Genomic DNA, 21,298 nt, shown 5'->3' with positions numbered 1-21,298 from the left:
TAGTACCTCAACCAACTCAAAGACTATCTAATAAATCGTTCTGTACTAATGAGGAAGACAAGTGTTTTGATAAAACTGGAAATTTCTACTGTTTTCGATGTTTTGATGGCGTAATTATTCTTAAACGTCAAGTATGTGATGGAGTAATAGATTGCCCTGACTTATCTGATGAATGCACTTGTGAAGCATCTGAAGTTAAACAGCAGCTATGTGACGTGTTTTACAGCAACAACAGGTTGTACAACAAAAATTTGATTTTGATATCATTTTTAATTTAGAGATTGTTTTGCCAGGTGGTATTGATGAAAAATTTGCAATACCGCAATTAAAGTTAAAAGGTCGAGTGTGGTAAAGTGTGCTCATGGTAAAACAGCTTTTAATAGTTCAGTAAAAGTTTTATCAAACAATTATTTTCTTGAAGCTATATTTTTTTCCGGCCTTTTTTCAAATTCTGGTCCAAATCGTTGCTATCACTCAAATAAAAACAAATATATGTTTAAAAGTCAAAAATTGTATACTTTATCAAATGAATACGGATCCTCAAATGCTAATTTTGAGTGCCCTTACTTAGAAAATGAGTGCTCACAGGAACACTTTCTTACTTCTATATTCGTAAAACATAAATGTTATTACACTAAGTTGTATCGTTTCATTAGGTGTTTTAATTTTCTTTTCAAAAACTTAGAAGTATTTTCTATTACCGGTATAACTAAACGAAGATGGTTTAGCTTCTGACAAAATATTTTATTTTAATAATTTAGTTTTGTACAATATTCCTCTGAGTAATGCTAAAATAGCAGCCGATATTAAAGTATCTTTGAATAAACAAAGTTTCATGTTTTCATTCACAAACAAACTACGAAACTTGAGTTTTGTATTTGATGAAAAAGATTTGTACGGAACATGCAAAAATAACTTACTGGACTGCCCATGGTTTTTCAGGTGTGAATCTAACGAACTTATTGACATTCAAAAAGTATGTGATTTAGTGTATGACTGTAAAGATCAGTCTGATGAAAAATGTTGTTCTAATTTAACTCATTTTAATTGTACTGAAGGCTTTTCCGTTTCAATAGACAGAAAAAAAGTCAATGATGATAAGTTAGATTGTGAAGATTATTCCGACGAGTGTAAGGAAAATCCGATTAGTTCATTAAAAGAAATGATAAAAAACTCAGTTTTTAAACAAATTTATTTGGTATACTTTAACAGGAATACTTCTATTTTATACAGTAGTAATACTTGAAAATTTAAAGATATCAAGTTGTATTGGTAATAAGCTTTCAGCAAAGTATTACAATTTGGTATTTATTTTAAACTTATCGTTTTCTGACATTATTTTTGGATTTGTTCCTAGTGCAGTAGCAGTCTCATCACACAAGTTTTCAGGAGTTTTTTGCACAAAAGATCTTGAATGGCGATCAAATTTAAGTTGTAACGGAATAGGGGTTTTAACATTAATCTCTTTTCAGACTTCTTTAAACATTCTAGTAGCAATGAAAGGCTTTAGGCTGTATACTGTTTATAAACCTGTTAGAATTTTAGACGTTAGAAATACCAGAGTGATATTTATCATGATAGTTTGTCCAGTTTTTCCAATATTTATATCGTTAATACCAATAACTTTTAAAAAGGAATTGACGCAGGATTTTATTATATCAAACAATTTATTATTTCCCAACAAATTTGTTAACCGAATTATTAAACCAAACGAGTTATTCAAACTAGCTGAAAACATTGAGAATGTTTGGACAGCTTCCCATACAAACGATAAACCACCTTTAATAGCATTTATAAAATCAGCGATTTGAATAAATTGTATTTCAATTCAGAAACGTTTAAAAATCAGTATCCAAACACCAGAATTGATATCAAAAAAGTTTTTTGATTTTATAGCTCTTATGTTGTGTGCCTACTTGACTTTTAAATACATTCTTCTTTTATTTCAAAGTTTAATGTAACTTTGATGAATTTTAATTTGCTGCTAGTTACTTTTATCTCAATCGGGTACGTCTTGATTTTTATAAAAATAAAGTAAACTAACACTGAGAAACTTTCTAAAAACAACTCTAAAAAAGAAAAAAACTATGCTCTGGAGAGTATCTCTAATTGTAGCAACAGGCATAAATTGCTGGCTACCTATAATTTTATTTTCTTTTAGAAGTTTTCTTGGATACCAAATTCCTGACATTGTACATTCAATTACATCAATAGTTCTCCTACCAATCAACAGTTTACTTAATCCGGTTATCTATTCAAAACTAGATGTTCTTTTGGTCAAAACTGTTAAGAGTCTGATTACAAAATTTAATACACAAAAATAAACAACTAAAAAAGTAAACAAGTTCTAGTGAAAAAGTTACAACTGTTTCAAGCTTATAATATTTCAATAAAGTTCTAAACTTTTTTGTCATAGAGGTATATTTCCATACGTGTTATTCTTATTTTGAAATTACTCTAAAAATTAAGCTGAAAACTGTTAAGAAAAACTTTCATAGTAGTTAGATTTTTACCTTGGCTTTTAATTTGTATTACAATTAGTAATTATTTTTTTGATTTATTCTTGTCTTACAAACTTATGTCTAATAACTTAAAATGAAAATATTTTATTAAAATACTAAGAGTTTTTTTTTTTGAAAATGTTTAAGGATTTTATTGTTTAAGTTGGAAAGAAACACTTTACAAAAAATAAAATTTAGTATTACAAACATTAAATTAAATCAAATAATTCTATTATGATAACATAATTTTTTTTAGTAATTAATTTTTCAAATATTTTCAGTCATTGATTGTGTTAAAGTTATGAATTGTTATAAAATGAGATCATTTTAAACGATATAACTTACGTTTTTAGTGCTTTACAAATAACAACTTAACCAAGTTTAAAACATGTTAGAAAAAAATTGTAAATAAAATACTTTAAATTATAGTACGGTATTAAAATGTAACTTTTGTACTTTTTTCTGTCAGACGTTTATACTCTATTTTAAAAACCTTTTGAAATCGTTAAATGTCATACTTTTAGTTAGTTTAATTATGTTAAAATTTATGTTATATTCAATTAAGCACTTAAGTCTGATCTTAACAATAAGTAAAAAGATTAAAATAATTTATAACTGTATTTTTAAATAACATTATTTATTGCTGTTTTTTCCTACCTTTTTCATTGAAATATAAATAAAGTTTAGTAGTTGACGCTTTTTTTGACTAAATATCAATACTAAAGTTATTAAAAAAACCTTACTGATGTATTTTTTAAAGTTATATTGCAAAACAAAACTAGAAATGAATAAACATGGTAATTTTTAATTTCCTTTTAACTAAAAAAACGCAACAGCAAAGTGTATTTTTTTATTTAAAATTGAAATAATAACTAATACTTCTAAATACCAAATGAAGTAAATAGGAAATAAAATGCTTTTTATCATTTCGAATATGTTAATTAAGGTTGATATAAAATTAAATTGCAAATAACAGTTTCGATAAATTTCCTTTAACAAATTTATAATTTAGCTATCAAGCGTAAAATAATATTTTTTTTCTTGTTTACTCTAGCAAAAAGTTAAATATCTGTGAACTAAAGCTTTAAATATTTTTCAACTTGTTGAAAACAAATAAAACATTATTGATAAACAAAGTTTTTTTCGGTACTTAAAAAGTAACCAAATGTAATTTTTTTGTTTAAGTCTTAAAATATATTTTTTATTTAAATTCTTCTGGCTTTAAGTATTTAAAAAGTTATTAGTATTATAGTTCAACTTGGTTAAGGTTAATTTGTATAAAGCGCGTTATTTAATCTTTTAATCAAGTTTTTCAAAGCCATTAGCGTTCTTTAAATGAATTTCTTTGTTTCTTATGAGGATGTATAAACATTTTATTGTTTAAAAATTTAAGATGTACAGTATAACAAATTTTGAAGTTTAGTTGTATCTCAACAAAATTTAAACTAATTTTAATTAATAAAATAATCTTTTTTTTTTAAATACATATTAATAAAAGAACTTTTTTTTCAATGATAGCACTCCCAAAAAACATGACTTTTGTTTCAAATCTGTCAAAAAATTCGAAATGTAAATTAAAATTAAAAAACATGGAAAATAGCATATAAAGCTTTAGTTTCAAAGTTCGTTAACTAATTTTTACAGCACCAACATATATACAAAATTAATATTTTTGTTCTGTCCAAAAATTTACTTTTAGTACAAATTTTACTAACCTTCAATAAAAATTTTTATAGATTTTTAAACGTTGTAAATTTTTTTTTCTAAAGTCATGTTTTAAAACAAATATTATTAACAAGTTTTTTGTGATTTAGTTGAAAATCGTTACAAAAATTTATAATTACCAATAACATTAGTTATATTTTCAAGCAACTTGTACTTAAATTTATGAGTACAATATGCAATTTTAGATCTATAACTAATTATTAAAAAATTTAAAGTCTGATATTTAAACAAGTGTACAATTAAAAAGTTGTAGTATTATCAACATCAAATTAAAACTTATGTTTTTTTTAATACTATAAAATTAAAAATATTACGATATTTGTTTTTTAATTAGATTTTGTCTGGGCAGCATACGAACAGGTAAATTGAAAAATAAATTGTGTGTAAAAATCAATAAAAACTCACCTTAAAAATTGTTTGTAAATATAAATAAAACATAAGTAAACATAAACAAGACTTCAGTTTAAGAATAACTAAAATCTGATTAATTGTTCATAAAATCATCAAAAGCAACTTCACTTTTCGTTTAACATTTTCCTCTTAAGATTTATTATTGAATAAAAGTTTTAGAAACTTCTTTCTCTTTAAATTTATAAACTTGCTTTCATCTTGAATAATTATGCGCATATAAATTTTAAAAAATTTCAAGTTTTCTTTTCTTATTGTTTTACTTCTTTGCTTTACACTAGCACATCAACAATTTTTGAAAAATAAATTACTAGCATTAGTATAATTATGAGAATTAGCAACATAATTTGATTTAAGTTTGTTAGTTGATAAATGCGTAAATTTATAAAGTATTCATTTTAGATAGTTACATGTAGTCGTAGCAGTGGCGTAGCGTGGTATTTTGATCAGGGGATGCGCAAATTTTTTTCTCAAAAAATCCCCTAAAATAAAAATTTTGTAATTAGCTATAAAAAGATCTTTTTATAAGTAATATAATTCAATTAAATTCATTAAGTAAAATAAGTAAGTTCAAAGTAACTGTTTCAAAAAATACTTATATATTACAAATTAAACAATTTAAAAATACTATAAATTTCATTAAAATTACTTATACTTGCACAAATGTAAACTTACTAAATAAAAATTGTTTTTACTACTTACAATAAACTTTATATGTTTAAAAATGAATATATTCAATAAAACGAAAATATCTGCTTTATTTATGAAAAATTATCAATCTCTTTAATATACAATACAACAGTGATAACAACACCTCATTGCACATAAGTTAAATAAATTTACACAGAAGTTGAAATAGACCGATTTTATAACTATTATTAAAATTTATTACAACTTTTAAAAATAGTTAAAAGTATACTTTTCAAATTTAATTCATCTGATTGTATTTGTTTAAAATAAAAATCACAAACAAAATTTATTTTCATTGGCCGAAACGCTTTTTCTTGTATTTTTACAAAAAAAAGTTCAGAAAACTAGCAGTTGTCTTAACATTTATTGTAACATAAAAAAGAATTGTAAAATTGTTTAATTTTCCTTTATGCGTGACGTATTTTTGTAAACTTTTTGTACAAAAATCTGCCATAAGGTTATACTACAGCGGTGCACTAATTAGTTGCGTACTTTTTGAGTCTAAATTCTTATGAAATCAATAAAGTTATTAACTTTTTCCTTATGGAGTTTTACATCAACATCAGTGCGCACTTTCGTTTGCGCACCGAATCAGTACATTGAGAAATTTTCCTAACTTGTCACTAATTGGTATTCAAAATTTCGTTTAACTTTTTCAATACTAGATAAACATACTTGAAAAAAGGCAAGTTAAGCAAAAAAAAAAAACAATAAAGGATAAAGATATTACATTCTTTTTTTTTACTTCTTTTCTTTTTTTGGGTAGCACGCATGCGCCAGTGTCCCTCCCCACGCTACGCCCCTGAATCGTAGTGATAACCAGGTTGGTACGTTTCTGCAAATCTGCCTTACGTTGGTGTCTTGCAAATACATGCTTTTATACGAAAACTACTCTATCCTAGAGCTGTTCCTCGAATTTTTAAGAGACGGAGGCAGTTGCTAGACTTTTATAGCTATATATTGCCCTTCTATCAGTTTTATAGGAAGTTTAACGTACAAAACATTATAATCGTTTAGTGTCTCCACAGAGTTAATTTTGACTGTCTTTGACTAGGCATAGTTGCAAGACTTTTATAGCAAATGAATTACCAAATGATTTAGCTACAGTTAAAAGATGTAGTATAGTAATTTTCCCTTATTTTTTAGTTTAAAAAAGTCAACATTTTCATAACTTTATATTTAAACTACAGCTTTTGCAACCGAGCAGAACTGATACTGTTTTTTTAGGTAATTGAAAAGTCACTTTCAAAAACCGTTTTTTTTTATTAAATTGCTTATGATTTCCAATTGCAGTAGACTGTCAGTTGGATTCATACTTCGTGAAGTAGCACAGTCGGTTAATTTTGCAAAATATGAGTTCAGACTGCTGCTTAAGCTCGCATTTTAAACAAAAAGTTTGTGTTCAAAATATATAACTAATTTTAATTTTAAGTAAGGTAAACTATTCTTATTATATATATTACTTTAAATATAATTATTTCTTATTTATTAATTTTTGTTTAGTGTATGTAAATTAAATTATATTAAACAGTCAAATCAACAAAACTATTCGTTAGTTGCTACTTTTAGTGGCTTTTTGTAAATTCTATCTCATTAAAAAAGTAACGAATACTTAAAACTATAAAAATAAAAGTACACATTCTGGTTTTAAAATCTTTATTAAAAACTTACCCCATCAAAAAGCTGTGAAAGATATTGTATCCAATGTTTAGATTATATTTCATACTAAAGTAGTTTTACAGTAGTTATAACATAAATAACTTTTTTATAAAAACAATTTTTATTTCAATTAACATGTTTAAAACATATTAAATTCTATATAAAAGTTAGAATTAGTTCACTATTTAAATCATAGCAAAATTAGAAAGCGTGAATTTAATGTATAAACAGTAAAATTTACTTCAAAACAAAAAAGTAAATAAAAGCATTTTTATTTAAATTTAGCTGGTCTTATAATCTTTTTTGTTAATCATAATAATAAAAATGAAAACGATTAAAGCTATCAAAAGTACAATGCTTCTATTGGTACTTCATAAAAATAATTTATAAAAAATAGAAGTTAATGTTATTTAACTTTATTTATAAAAGTTATTTAGTTATTAATTTAGATATAAATTTAAAAAAAAAAATCATAATCTTTATGTTTACCACTGTTTTTACAACATACAACTATTTTGCGATTAGATAATTTGTATTATTTTCGGTTGTTATGTGTTAATAAAAATAAAAGTCAAGCACTAAACAAATTTAAGGTTATGTAAACGTCACGTGATAAAGTTACATGTGACAAGCACGTGTTGTATGTGTTGTTCTTAATCTATTTTATAATAAAATATTTTATTATATGCTTTGGTTTAAAAAAAAACAAATAAAGAAATCTTAACTACTCAAGGAGAAATAATGAATTTATTCTTTCAAGAATTTATTTTACAAACTAAGTTTTGGTCAAAGACCTCGTCAGTGCTTAAATAAATCTTATTCAAATAGATATTTTTCAAATTCAAATAAAATATTTTATAAGAAAACAGTTTATACAAATTGATATTTTTTAAATCTATTTCAGTCAAAACATTTGACTTTTAATAGTTTATACATGTAGTTATAACAAAAATTTACAACCTTATTTATAAGATGTAACGTTATAAGGCGTTAAATCCTGGAGATCCTGATAAGCTAAGCTTATCGGAATGTATATCACAGATGTTCTTGTGCTAAAACTTTATTTCAACTAACGGCGTTTCACTGCTCTCAAATAAATTTAAGAACAGATCTACGGAGTCTATAAAATGTTAACACACATTAGAAAAAAAGCAGAAAAAAGCATGTATAATTATGTATAGTGTTTATCTAGGTAGTAACTATAAATGGACTTTATGGTTTAAAAACAAAGTTTGGGATAAAAGCATAAAATTATAAAATTATCTACAAAAAAAACAAATTTAATAAAAGTAGGCACTAACCTCAAAAAGCTCTAAGAATAGGCAGGTTTTAAAAATTAAAATTAAATTGAGTTGTGCAGAAATGTTACGTCATAATAATTTTAAGAAATTGTTCAATAATTTATACAGCTTGAAAACATGAAGTATTAAACTTGCAAGTATATGTAAGTTTTGTGAAATAAATTAGTACATAAGCAATACAGAAAGAGCAGTAATTGCAGCAGAAGATAAAGACCTACTTCTGAATAAGCGGCAAGATTTATCGAATATCTGTCCCCATAACCGACGATTCTACTTTAAATAACTCTGTCTACTTATGTACTAATTTATTTCACAAAACTTACATATACTTGCAAGTTTAATACTTCATGTTTTCAAGCTGTATAAATTATTGAACAATTTCTTAAAATTATTATGACGTAACATTTCTGCACAACTCAATTTAATTTTAATTTTTAAAACCTGCCTATTCTTAGAGCTTTTTGAGGTTAGTGCCTACTTTTATTAAATTTGTTTTTTTTGTAGATATTTTTATAATTTTATGCTTTTATCCCAAACTTTGTTTTTAAACCATAAAGTCCATTTATAGTTACTACCTAGATAAACACTATACATAATTATACATGCTTTTTTCTGCTTTTTTTCTAATGTGTGTTAACATTTTATAGACTCCGTAGATCTGTTCTTAAATTTATTTGAGAGCAACCTTATTTATATCAATTTATATAGCGAAGTTCAGCTTAAATGTTGTTAATACAGTAACCTGCAAAATAAGTACGCACTTAATAGGTACGAACTGCCAATACGGTACGCTTTTTTAGCCGAAAAACGCTATGTTCAAAACACTTATTGTATTTTAGATTTTAAAAATAAACCTAAGACTACTAAATAAGATTATTAAATCATAACATAAACTATACTGAATAAAATTAAATTCAATTAAAACTAAATTAGCCAGAAAAATATTATAGACATAAATGTTGTATATCAATTCCGAATTTTAAACCAAACATACTGCAGTCATTTTATTTAGCAACAATAACGAACAGGGCAATCTAATCTTTCATACCCCATGTAAAGTTAAGGAATAAAAATAATTAAATAAATGAAAATAATGAACACTTCAATTGGCATTTACATATCCAATGATTAAAGCATAAATGTAAAAAACATATAAAAATAAAACCTAAAATAAAATCTAAATAAGTCAAAACGATGAACAGTGCAATTTGACATTTATTTACCTATGATTACAAAATAAATGTAAAAAGCGTATAAAAAGGCGAAGTTAACGAATATAAAGAACACACCGATTAAAATTTTTATAACTTATGATTGAAATATTTAGTTTCAAAGATTTTGCTTTAGTAGTCGTTTGTAAACTTCAGTGGTTTTAAACATGTTTGTATAAGGCTTAATGTTAGTAATTAAAGAAAAAAATTTCCTAGGTACGCATTTTTGCGCTGTGTTCAATACCTACTTAGTTGGCAAACATTAATGTTTAAAGTATAACAGTAGTTTGATTTAAAAAATATAACATAAAACAAAATCAAAGTAAAACCTACAATTGTATGTTTTTCAAAATCATAAGAAGTACTTTAAACAATACACAAATGTTTAGGATATAAGCAGTTTATTAGGCAGTGAATGAAAAGTAAAAGTAAAATAAAACTAAATATGATTTGTTTAAATCGAAACAGTATGCTAAACAAAAAAAAAGATTTTTTTTTTTCGTAAAAAAAAAAGTTCTTTTAGATGTACGAAAGTAAATATTTTCCTAATTCCATAACTACTTAGACTTAAAGCAAATTTAATTAGCTTATCGTTTGCTTTGATAGAAAAGGCTGTCTCGAAGAAGGAATTTGAAAAAAGATTTCTTTTTAAATAGCAGCAAGCTAAACATGAAAAACAAGTAAATTTCTAAACTAATTAATATAAGAAACTAATTAGGACTATAATACCTTTTAAAAATTAAAAGCAGTTTTTAGAAACTTTTAAAGTTTAATTTTCGTCAGAATAAAATCCTTAAAATGTATTGTTATAAGTTTCACCAAGTTTTAATGCTTTCATTAAATAAAGGCTTAAAGTGTCATAGCTTAAAACTACCATCAACTACAGTTTCATAAACTTATGTAAATAAAAGTCAAGTAAATTTATATAAAAAAATTATGCTAAGAAGATATTTTTGGGTCTTTCCTACAAAAAAAAAATTTAAATAAAATCTAAATTTTTCCCTGCACTCTCACAAGATTTTCGCTGCAGGGGATTCTGTTGCAGGGGGCGGAAACCTGAGGCCGTTTCGTCGCTAGGCAACGCCCCCTGGCGGTCTGCTTTGGCCTGCCCTTGTAGTAGCAGGCAAGAATTCTCGTTTTTATGCCTTGGCTGCCGCAAGTTGCCGAGCAAACGGACCAGGTACTCGGTCTCCAAATTGGCTTACATCGGATGTTTAGACAGCTTTGTTTTCTGGTGAAATTTTTAATATAAGTACAGTGAGATCAATTAGAAATAAAAAATGCTTTGTGATAACATTTTCAATTATTACTTATAAAAATAATGTGTTATAAAGAAAAATGTGTAAATTCAATGAAATAAACTCAAGTTGTCTGATAAATTATTTTTAATCGTTAATAAATGACAAGTTGCTTGTGCAGCTTTATTATCAAACTTTTCTAGTCTCGGCAGGTTTTTGCAGTGGGACTTTTGGATGATTGTGCCGTTGTTAGCCACGCAGTGGACCTGCCTCAGTTGAATTCCAATTCCGTCTCCGTAACACTTCTTGCTACACTGCTGGTTTGTTACTTAAGTTTAGCAAAAATGTTTTAATTTGTTTGTTGATAAAAAAGAAAAAAACAAACATACTTATATGATTAATTAACCAGATTTTTAGAACTTTTATACTGAAGCTTTAACAAAAGTAGAATTCTAAAAATCTTGTGAGTACAATAATTTTAACCCTCCAAAAAATCACCGAATCTAACCTGTTTCCATGGTTTGGGCTTCCACTCAGGACACGAGTTACTGAAGCAGGTTTCTTTTTGTGGCGGAAGTTGCTGGTTGCTACGGCAACTTTCCATGGCAACCTGACGAACAGTTCCGTCTGACATGAGAACCACGCAGGATATTTTTCTGAATCTTGTTCCATTTCCGCAATCAACTGAACATTTGCTCCATTCGTTTGCGTAATATCTGTTATATTATTTCTTGTAATTAGTTTGATTCTAATATAGAGGTTTTTAATGGTTGTTATAGTACTTGTTAAAGACATTGATATGATGAATTTTTATGTTACTGCTGTTTACAGCATTTGTAAATTAAATTAAGTTAAAAAGTACACAACAATATACAGTATAAATTTTTGTGGTTTAAAAAACTTATTGTATGTAAATTTTCTGTAATTTGTGAAAAGCCTAAAATTGGTTACAAAATTTAAACGTAATGCTTATTGCTTAAATTTTTTTTTTTTTATGAGACAAATTGTAGTTTTAGTTCAAATTCAAAGTATTCTTTTTAATATAAGGATTTTAATGCGCTAAAAGTTAAATAAAAGCCAGATATGAGTGATTAAGAAGTCAGCACTTGACATTAAAGACCAATTATTTCCTGTAAAATTTTTAAATAACATGTTTGAACTCTAATCCGCCTAATCTAGGTAAAAACTTCTATGACCTAAATTTGTTGAAAAATGTAAAAAGTGCTTTTATTGCTTGTTTAGCTTCTATTTTATTTTCATAAGTGTTTCCATAATTCAGTATTGATATAGGCATAAAGAAATCGCTTACATTTACTCGTCATTTTATACGTATTGTATAGGCATGTTTATCAAAAACTTTTATCTAGACATAAATAAAACTTGTTTGTATACTGTTGTAGAACAAAAAATAAAAATATTTTTTTGTAATGTACTTGTTTGTATTTTGTTTTAATAAATTTAAAAAAGTACCAACTGTGGCGGGCAGTCTCTTCTGTTGCAGGACCGGGTTTCAACTTGCGGCTTGGCCACTCCTTTGCAGTACCAATCGTCCACCGTCCTCGCCCCGTCTTCTATGCACACCAGCTTGTCAGTGATGGTTCCCGTGTTCCCGCACTTTGCACTGCATTCCGTCAACCCCTCCTTTCGGTACTTGTATACTGAAAATAAATAAGAAGGTTGAATGCAAGGCTGTGTTTTAAAAAGCTAACACAAAACTTTAAAAGCAAAAGTATACATTGATGTAAGTTAACATCAGAAATAATATTGAGTGTTATAAAGTTAGTCATGAATATTTAACACAATCAACAAATTTTACTGTTTTTTTATAATGTTTAATGTACAACATAAATAGAAGAATACTTTGATATATAGCCTTAAAAGTATGAAGCTTCAAAGTAAACTTACTGATAATTTTCAGTTGAAGACTAGCATCTGCCGATCCTGCTGTGTTTGTTCCCTTGCAAGAGTAATCGCCAACTGAAACGTTGTTGAAGTTGCTGATTGAAAGAACTTTGTTGTTGTGCATCAGTCTGTATTTTGTCGAATTGTTTGTTGTTTCTATGGCACTTCCTTTGAACATCCATTCTACTGTTAGTTCCGGATACCCACTCAGTGGACAACCTATATGTGTCATTAACTAAATTATTTATGTTTTTTATTTAATTAATAAGTTTAGTTAATAATAAAACTTACCCATTATTATAGTAGTGTTTGCTTTAACTCTGTAAATTGGATTAGTATAATCGGTTAATAAAAGTTCTGGAAGTCCGTTCATTTCATTTTGTTTGAGTATCACTCCATCATTTGAAATATGAGGTGGGTCTGTTTGTTTTATAAAGTATAACTTTTACCTTGAAGGAGCAATTCTTAAGTTAAATGCAATCAAATTACATTCAAAATTTAAATTATTTAAAGAAATAAATACTCTACAGGTATTGTACAGAGTTTATATATTGTAATAAGTGTTGTAATCTATTGTTTAAGGTTACAACATGAACTCTTACTGACATAAATACTTAATTAAAAACTTGTTAAGTGGAAGTAAGAGAGAAGTTTCGGGCCATAAAAAACTTTGTTCAAACCTAACTACTATTTAATTTGTGATGATTGATGCAATGGTTTAACAATATTTAAATGCTTCATTTCTTAGTTTAAAATATAACTGCTTTTTTTTAAATTAATTAGTTCTCGTTTAGATATTGTAAAACTTATAACAACTTACACTTAGTTATGGTTTTACATTTCTGTGTTTTAAAAAAGTTATTAATAATTACAACTTTTAAAAGTTAATTTAAGAGCTAAAAATTTTACGTACCGACAATTTCTAGTATGGTTGCTTGGTAAGAGCTACCAAAAGGGTTTGTTGCTAAGCAACTGAAATGTCCCGTGTCAGCTAAAGTGGTGGGAAATATTTCCAAAGAGTTGTCGATTAAAATTTGCGAGTTTCTTTGAAGACCGTTGACGTCTTTGTTCCATTGAACAAATGGTTCTGGTGAGCCTGTAATGTTTATTTTTAATAAAACATAAAACTTTTCATAAATGAAAATTTTATCTTTTATACCTTCAAAAAACTTTGAAATTAATCAATGTTTCTACTGTGTGATTTTAATAAAACACCACTGTTAAAAATTCAACGTTGCTATACATTCAATGTACAAATTAATTAATCTAATTTTAAACTACAGTAGCAGCTGCTTTGGGTGTAATTTTCATTATTTTTGACGTAATGCACAAAATAAAAACTCGTAACATATATATATTACAACTCGCGTAATTTTTTTTATTAAATATAGTCTGGCGGAAGTTTTGTAATGCTCTGACTTAATGTTTAAATATTACAAGTTTGCAGACGTAATTCAACTACGTGAGAGTATGATTTGAATTATGAAGTATTTAGTGTAAACAGAAAGCTCAAAATTATTGTAAGTTTTAGTAGTTGTCTGATTAAAACATGTTGTACACACTATAAAAAAGATAATTATTATCCGAATTAAAGTTAAAGATGAAATTTTTATGAATTATAAATTAAATACTTCACTTTACTAACCTCTAGTCGGGCACCTGATAACAACGCGGGCTCCTAATCTCGCCCTGACATGGGACCCAACTGTCACTGTCAAGTCCATGGACACAAAATCGTCAACATCTCTGGTCGTGGACACAACTGTTGGTTTGTTGGTGACTGTCAGTGAAACCATTCGGCTGTCGTTTCCCCACTGATTGGTTGCCATGCAAACGTAGTTACCAGCGTCTGATGTTTCCGGGTTGAAAATTCTCAGGGATCCATCACCAAGCTTGATCATTCTGTTTTAAGATATAATATTTTCTTTATGTGTTTAACTATGAATGTTTATAAACTAGAACCTATTTCAAGTGTCTACATTACTGTTCAAATTTCGACAACGCTAGTTTTTACAAAAAATGTAAGGGGCCATAACTTCAAAAAATATTTTTAGTTAAAAAAAGGCCAACTTAGTTATAATAACTCAAATAAATAAAATTATAATTGTGAATAGATTGAAAAGTTGTTAAGGGAAAAAAATTAAGTAATAAAAACAAGTATATTTTAATAAAATCTAAAGCTGCTTTTAACCCTATCTCAAAAATTAAATAATAAAACAAATAAAATGTGAATGTAAGTCTTATTAATTACATTACAACTATAAAAAAATAAAAATCAATCTTCATTAATAGATATAATTTGAAATAACTACAAGTTATAAGAACTTCAGTTGTCGGAATTTGAATTGTCAGAAACTAAACAGTCGTGCACCCATTTCAAGTAGTGTAAATGAAATTTGAACAAAAAACTATGTAACAAATAAATCAAACCTGTCATTATTTTTTATTTCTTGTCCGTCTTTCATCCATTTCACCTTAATAGGGTATTCCCCTGTAACCTCGCACAAAATGGTCACCCGCCGTGACCCAACGACCACCACCGACCCTCCGACGTTGACTATGACGTCATCATTGTACTGAAGGGGGTCGATAGTCGGCTCAACATGGATAGATGGCGCCTTTTTCACCCCGTTTTCGTCGGTAGGGGGAGGAGTTATCGTGACAACCACAGTGGATTGTTTCGAGTCCAACGGAAGGTGCTTTCGTTCTCTGTAGCCTTAAAGTACATTTTAATTTAGGAAACAGAATTTAAAGTACAATACATGTTTCGTCGAAAACTTGTTAATGAAACCAAGATTTTTTTTTAAACTACATAACCTTGATTTTTTTATGAAAGGTTGTTAACGGATGTTATATTAGCATAAAGCTATTAAGTCATTAAAAAACAACTAATTCCTAAATTTAATAAAATAAAATATATAAGCAATCAATAGTTTTGAAAATATCTATGTATATTACTAGAAATACCTAAAAAGTCAGTTTTAGCAGCCACAATTTCTTGTAGTTGGACGACTTTGTAATCGTTGATTATGTGAGGTTTCTTTCTAATTACCTTCTTGTTCACAGCTTTAGTTCCAGTTGCGAGCTTCAAATGCTGCAAATGTTAGAGTTGAAACGCGAAGTTGTGTGTATACTTGGAATTTTAATACAATTAACTTGTACGATGGAAGTCACTCCTATGCCAAGAATTTACTGAACAAATATTTAAACTTATTCGGTCTTGTTGTTACAAACTCAATTAAAAATTACCTGATGATTATAAAATTTTAAATAATTTAATAGTAATTTAACTAGTTCAAGTCTTTTAAAATTAAAGGCAGCTTTTTATATTTTATGTAAAATTTGCACGTGAAAAATTGACAAACTTTTCTGTCGCTGTACTTGGTAATGGATTGTTGAAAAGCTTGACCCCCTTCTTTCAAATGGTTCTCTTTAACTTGCACTAAACCTTTATGCGATCCGCTGGCAGCTCCTAAAGGTTAATTAAATACAAATTTAATCTTTAAAATTTTTAATTAGTTGCTTTTAATGTTCTTACACGCGTTGTCATGCAATGTAAAGCTGTTATACGTAAAAAGACAGTATTATTTGATTTTGAACTACTTCAAACTTTTATAAAGCTAAGCTTTTTCATAATTTTCTACTAATTATAGCTGAGAAAAATACTATACAGTTCTTATTTAAAACAAAAGTTTTAACGGAATGTGAAAATTTTTACAACCATATATTTTTTTAAAACCTTTTGTTGAAATTGTGTTACAAATAAAGTTAAATTTTAAAGCTTTATTAGCCTACAAAGGATTACGTAATTCAAAAGCTCATTCAAAACATGTTCAGTGGATAAATTTAAAGAGAAAATAAACTGGTAATAAATTTTCAAGAACTCTTATTTCGAACCTGCTTTGCAAAGTTTTTTGTTTTTTAATTTTTAATGCACTTCTCATTACAAACATTGTACATTATTTATCAGCATATAAATCACGTTTTTAATTAAAAAATTAAGTTTGAGAAATTGCTATTTATTTTAATTGAACCGTAAATAAAATTAAAAGTGACGTAATTTGTAAACACAAAGAGCTGTATTCAGAAAAACACAAAAATCAAACTTTTTTTCCAAATCTTTAATTCAATTAACTACTGAAGTTCAAGCTGATTTGAATTTGTTACTTATTACACACACATCATCTAAACAGCATTTAAACTAATTGAACTTGAGCTTCAAAGCAACACATTGTATAGTTTAGTATTAAGGTTGTATAGTAACACAATTTAAAATTAAAATAAATTTTGTTTTACTAACTCAGTTCTCAAACGCTACAACAGTCTTAATTTTTAATTAAACCAGTTAACATATTCTTTTGGTAATTAGGATTATTTGAAATAAAATAAAAATTAAACTTTTGTTGATGAGAACGAGCAGCCTGCTCCTGCCCTGTCCTCCCTGGCACTTCACCATCTGCCTCCTCCTCATCCTGATCTTGCTCATCTTCAGGTTGCCCCCCTTCGTCACCATCACCTTCCCCCGCCTGCTCTTCACCCTCCGCTTGTTGACAAACCACGCGTGTTTTGATGGCGCACCGCTGAGCAAAAATAGAGCTAATTAGCTGGAAGAAATAACATTTAGGACCGCCGCAATGTAAAAATAGCGTTAATTAGCTCCAAAAGGAAGATTAATGTCCGAAAATATCTCCCATTAACGAAACATCACAAAATTCGCACTGCAATACTCATTATAGCGCGCCAAAACTATCTGTGACTCTTTGAAGCCAAAATAGCAAAAGTTGTTTGCAGATATTTGTTTATTTTTTAATGTAAAACTAGGCCATTGTCTGAAGTTTTTGGGCAAACAGGAGGCAAAACTTCCTCTGATTGATGTAACCTTGTTTGCCCACTTGCCATCAAATCGTCAAATGAGCAAGCAAAGCAGCAGATAATCAAAGCTAATTGCCTTCATCATTCTCTCCCACTTGCCGATAAGCAAACTTTATTTTGTAGCGCATTGACCTTGCACATGACGTTATTGTTTGCATTAAAACTCACTTTTTGAAGCTGCACTTGACGATGATGGTGGTTCCAGGGATGACGAAGGCCTTCAGCGGGAGGGTCAATTGGAGGGGGATTTTTCTGGCGCTCTTCTGCACGAATACTCTCAGCCCTCCGTTGATCTTGGTCGGGTTGGGCCTCCTTTGGATCGTGGAATGCTCTTCTTGATTGGCAGCTTTAATTACAGCATTATACAAATTACTTAGACGTAAAAGACGTTAAAAAAAATTAACTATTTTTAAATGTAACAAACGGTTGACTCACCCAAGCTGGACATACATTTCCTGTGCAGTGAGCAACTTCTTCTGACCGGAAGTGGTTTCAAGTTTTTGCAGTATTTCGAATTCGCACTAGTTTTGTGCCAATTTCCGTTTTTCATGTACATGCAGACAACTTTTCTTGTTTGCCAACCTTTTCGTGACTTAGTGCAGTCACCTTTACACTAAAAAAAGGGTTTAGCTGTGCATTTTTGTATTTTGAAAAGTCATCAACAAAGTAAATTAACAAAGAGAATATTATTTATGAGTTATAGTAATAAATGCCTAGTAGTAACATTCTTATATACAAAATCTTTTAAACTGTTTTAATTGTTGCTAACTATGTCAATTACAGGCAAGATACTTATTAAATTGAAAAATATATATACTTCACTCCAATCTTCCGCAGTGAATTTCGGTTCGCACTCATTAACTTTGCACTTTCTCCTTGTCAACCGATACGGTTTGTTCTGCGAACAATATTTTGAAGGAACCTGGATCAATTTGCCAGTTCCTATTCTTTGTTTGCACAAGTAAGAAATTTCACGAAACCCGTTACCGCATTGCTCAGAACACTAAAAAGTTTTTTTAATGAAAAAGTATTCCTTAAAGTAGATGACTAGGCTCAATTACTAGGCTAAGCTCAATGAATGGTCTTAAGCTTATAAAATTGTTAAATGTTTAAACCTTGCTTAAATTGGTTTAATAATCTAAGAAAAAAATCTTACTATCAAGAATATATTTTGGTATGTCAATAGGTTTTTTAAAACTAACCTTCCCGAGACCAGACTTCATCCAGACAGGGGGACAGGTGGCGAACCCGCAAGGTTCAACCGACTGAGGTTTCGGGTTCGGGCACATGATTTCAGGCATGACGTCATCGTTGGTGACGTGGTGAGTGGAATTTTCAGGCATAAACTTACACGTGACAGATCTTTTTCTGATCCCTCTGCCGCACATTTTCGAACACGAACCGTACTGACCTATTTCCCATCTGAAAATTTTTTGGAATATTTTTAATTTTTTTTAAGTTTTCGCTATTAATTTAATGTAAAGATAAGTAGAGCCTATTAAAAATACTAAAAAATGTTTTAAATCAACCTACATTTTTCTTCTACTTTGTAAAAATGTTACCGGAAAGGCTATGTTTTATACTGTCAGAGTTTTTAAAGAAACTAGTATAATACATAGTTGGTTAAAAATACAAATCTGTAAGTTAGCTTTTTTTCGTCTAATTTTCTAATCAAGTTTAAATAAAACATTATAGTTATGTTTAGATAAAAGAAAAAAACCTACTTTGTATAAACATACCAATACAGAAGTCGTTATTTTAATTCGGCTAAATGGGTAAAACAATATAGTAAAACAGCAAGATTTAATGATATAAAAATATACTTAGAACAGATAAACTTGGTCTAAAATTATTGAAAACTTTATTACACTATCTATTGGCTTTTCTTTGTAGCTTATGCAAATTTTGAGTTTTTAATAAGAATTTTAAAGTTCTATGAGTATATACGAAACAAACATTTAAAAGTTTACTGAAATTAATCTTCTATATAAACAAGTTGTGAAGTATGTTTTTTCTCATGTACTAATTTACTGGTTATTATTATTTTTTGCTCTACTAAAGACTTGAAATTTTTATATTAAGCGTATAACCTTTCTCATTTATAACATGAGGCTTAAATGATATCACAGTAAAACGTTTTCACTTGATGTTATAAAAACCTTGTAGAAATCATGTTTTCATTAGGTACAACATAAGTATTTTTAAACTGTTTAGTTATGACAACTTTAAAAACTATTTAGAATTGCTTCTTAAAGGTACTTACCTAATTGGGATACTTTGACAGGGTCCAATAGCAACTAAAAATACTGCCAAGTAACAATAATAAGTACTTAAGAAAATTATGTTTGTTTTATACATAACATTCCGAAACTGTTAAATATAAGTAAAGACAGTTTGTTTTATTTTCAACTAAAAATTTGGATTTGAAGTAAAAAAAAATTGAAATAAGTTAAAAATTTGAATGGTAATCTGAGTTGAATAGTAATTAGAAAACAACTTCTTATAATGGTTTTTTATTCTAAACGTTTAAAAGTATCAAGCTGTATTATAGTGCGATAAAAAAGTAAAAATAAACAAAAACTTTTAAAAAATATTGCTTTAAATTATAAAATACGAACTTAAAATACAAACCAAAACAAACAAATTTGTTTTTAGTAAAAAAAACATTTTTCTGATCTTTTTATCAACAAACTTAACAGTATTTAGTGTAAATATTATTTTTGTGTTTTTTTTCAGCTAAAGCTTCTTTGTTTACAATCCTTATATAGACTGACTGCATCTTTTACTGCAAAAAGCTTAAACTAAAGTTTTCATAAAATTTACCTTATATATTGAAATTGAATTGACATCATAATATGAATATGCTTTCGTGTCTATACAATTTTATAAACACATTCAAAACAAAATTTTATTGTTTTTAGTCTCGCGTAAACAGCTTACACCACTATGTTCATGTAGTTGTAATTGAAAAATGTATAAAGAAGATTTTCGTTAAAAAACGCGACAAGTCTTTGAAAAGGTCAGTTGAAAATATTATGAAATATGAGTAAGTTTTTCTAATTAAAAAGTATTCATATTTAAATTTCAAACTATTTACACGAAATTGTAATGTTGACAGAAAACAAAAACATTGTCGAAAACAATATGTTATTAAATCTGTCTGTCATAAACTTCAGCTTTAAAACAAATTGCTTCAGCTTAAGTATGGTTCAAAGGGTAAATGCTATTTTTAGACCTGAAGCTATAAATTTGATTGAAAAACTTAAAAGTAAAACGTAGTTACTAAAAAAATTCTCTGATGAAGTTTCAACTTTTCAAGATTTTCTTTTATATCTTGGAAACAAAAACAACTAAACTATAAGTATAATAAGCAGTAAAAAGTTTATTTCTTAAATATGAATACACAAAATACGTTTACATTATACTAAATAGTCTTTTTTAAAGAACAAATTACCTACGAGAACTGTTTGGTAAATTTTCTATCTTTTTAATTTGTACAAATAAATGTCTGCTTTAATATTTTTATATCTGTAATCACTAATTCAGTTTAACCAAGTGCAGTACTTAAGTAGTCTTTGATTTAAAATTTCTGTAATAAAACTTTGTGCATCAAAATATTTCTGCAACATAATCTTACAACTTTATACACTTCGCTTTGCTAACTAAGTGTGCGCCAACTGAACGTTCAAACGAAACAAAAAACATATTTATTGCTGTTTAAAAACGTTGCAAACGCTTTCACCTTTTTCTGTGTCGAAAAACCAAAACAAACACGAGTTGACTGGCAAAGA

The 21,298-nt window shown here is 27.7% G+C and overlaps 1 protein-coding gene across 2 annotated transcripts in view; it reads right to left on the bottom strand.

Moving 5' to 3' along the window:
* Nucleotides 1-9,986: 9,986 nt before the first annotated feature.
* Nucleotides 9,987-21,298, bottom strand: part of LOC145830175 (ADAMTS-like protein 1) — a 46,256-nt gene continuing 34,944 nt past the window's right edge. Inside the window, exons 18-33 of one of the 2 annotated variants that reach the window (XM_082938079.1) lie at nucleotides 18,710-18,929; nucleotides 18,325-18,510; nucleotides 17,943-18,120; nucleotides 17,676-17,853; nucleotides 17,034-17,215; nucleotides 16,001-16,107; nucleotides 15,603-15,729; nucleotides 15,066-15,351; nucleotides 14,281-14,537; nucleotides 13,549-13,731; nucleotides 12,927-13,055; nucleotides 12,639-12,854; nucleotides 12,208-12,391; nucleotides 11,242-11,449; nucleotides 10,929-11,047; nucleotides 9,987-10,726 (exon numbers count right to left, since the gene is read on the bottom strand). In XM_082938079.1, coding sequence (XP_082794205.1) covers nucleotides 10,486-10,726; nucleotides 10,929-11,047; nucleotides 11,242-11,449; nucleotides 12,208-12,391; nucleotides 12,639-12,854; nucleotides 12,927-13,055; nucleotides 13,549-13,731; nucleotides 14,281-14,537; nucleotides 15,066-15,351; nucleotides 15,603-15,729; nucleotides 16,001-16,107; nucleotides 17,034-17,215; nucleotides 17,676-17,853; nucleotides 17,943-18,120; nucleotides 18,325-18,510; nucleotides 18,710-18,929 — 3,001 coding nt within the window. In that variant the 3' untranslated portion in view covers nucleotides 9,987-10,485. Of the gene's footprint in view, nucleotides 10,727-10,928; nucleotides 11,051-11,241; nucleotides 11,450-12,207; nucleotides 12,392-12,638; nucleotides 12,855-12,926; nucleotides 13,056-13,548; nucleotides 13,732-14,280; nucleotides 14,538-15,065; nucleotides 15,352-15,602; nucleotides 15,730-16,000; nucleotides 16,108-17,033; nucleotides 17,216-17,675; nucleotides 17,854-17,942; nucleotides 18,121-18,324; nucleotides 18,511-18,709; nucleotides 18,930-21,298 lie in introns of both variants that reach the window. The other variant, XM_082938078.1, reaches the window with a different exon arrangement.

This window comes from Thalia democratica, chromosome 2 (assembly GCF_965202585.1).
Source record: "Thalia democratica chromosome 2, ktThaDemo2.hap1.1, whole genome shotgun sequence".
Taxonomy (NCBI): domain Eukaryota; kingdom Metazoa; phylum Chordata; class Thaliacea; order Salpida; family Salpidae; genus Thalia; species Thalia democratica.
Note: the sequence above shows the minus strand (reverse complement) of the source record. Positions and strands in the feature narration are given on the sequence as shown.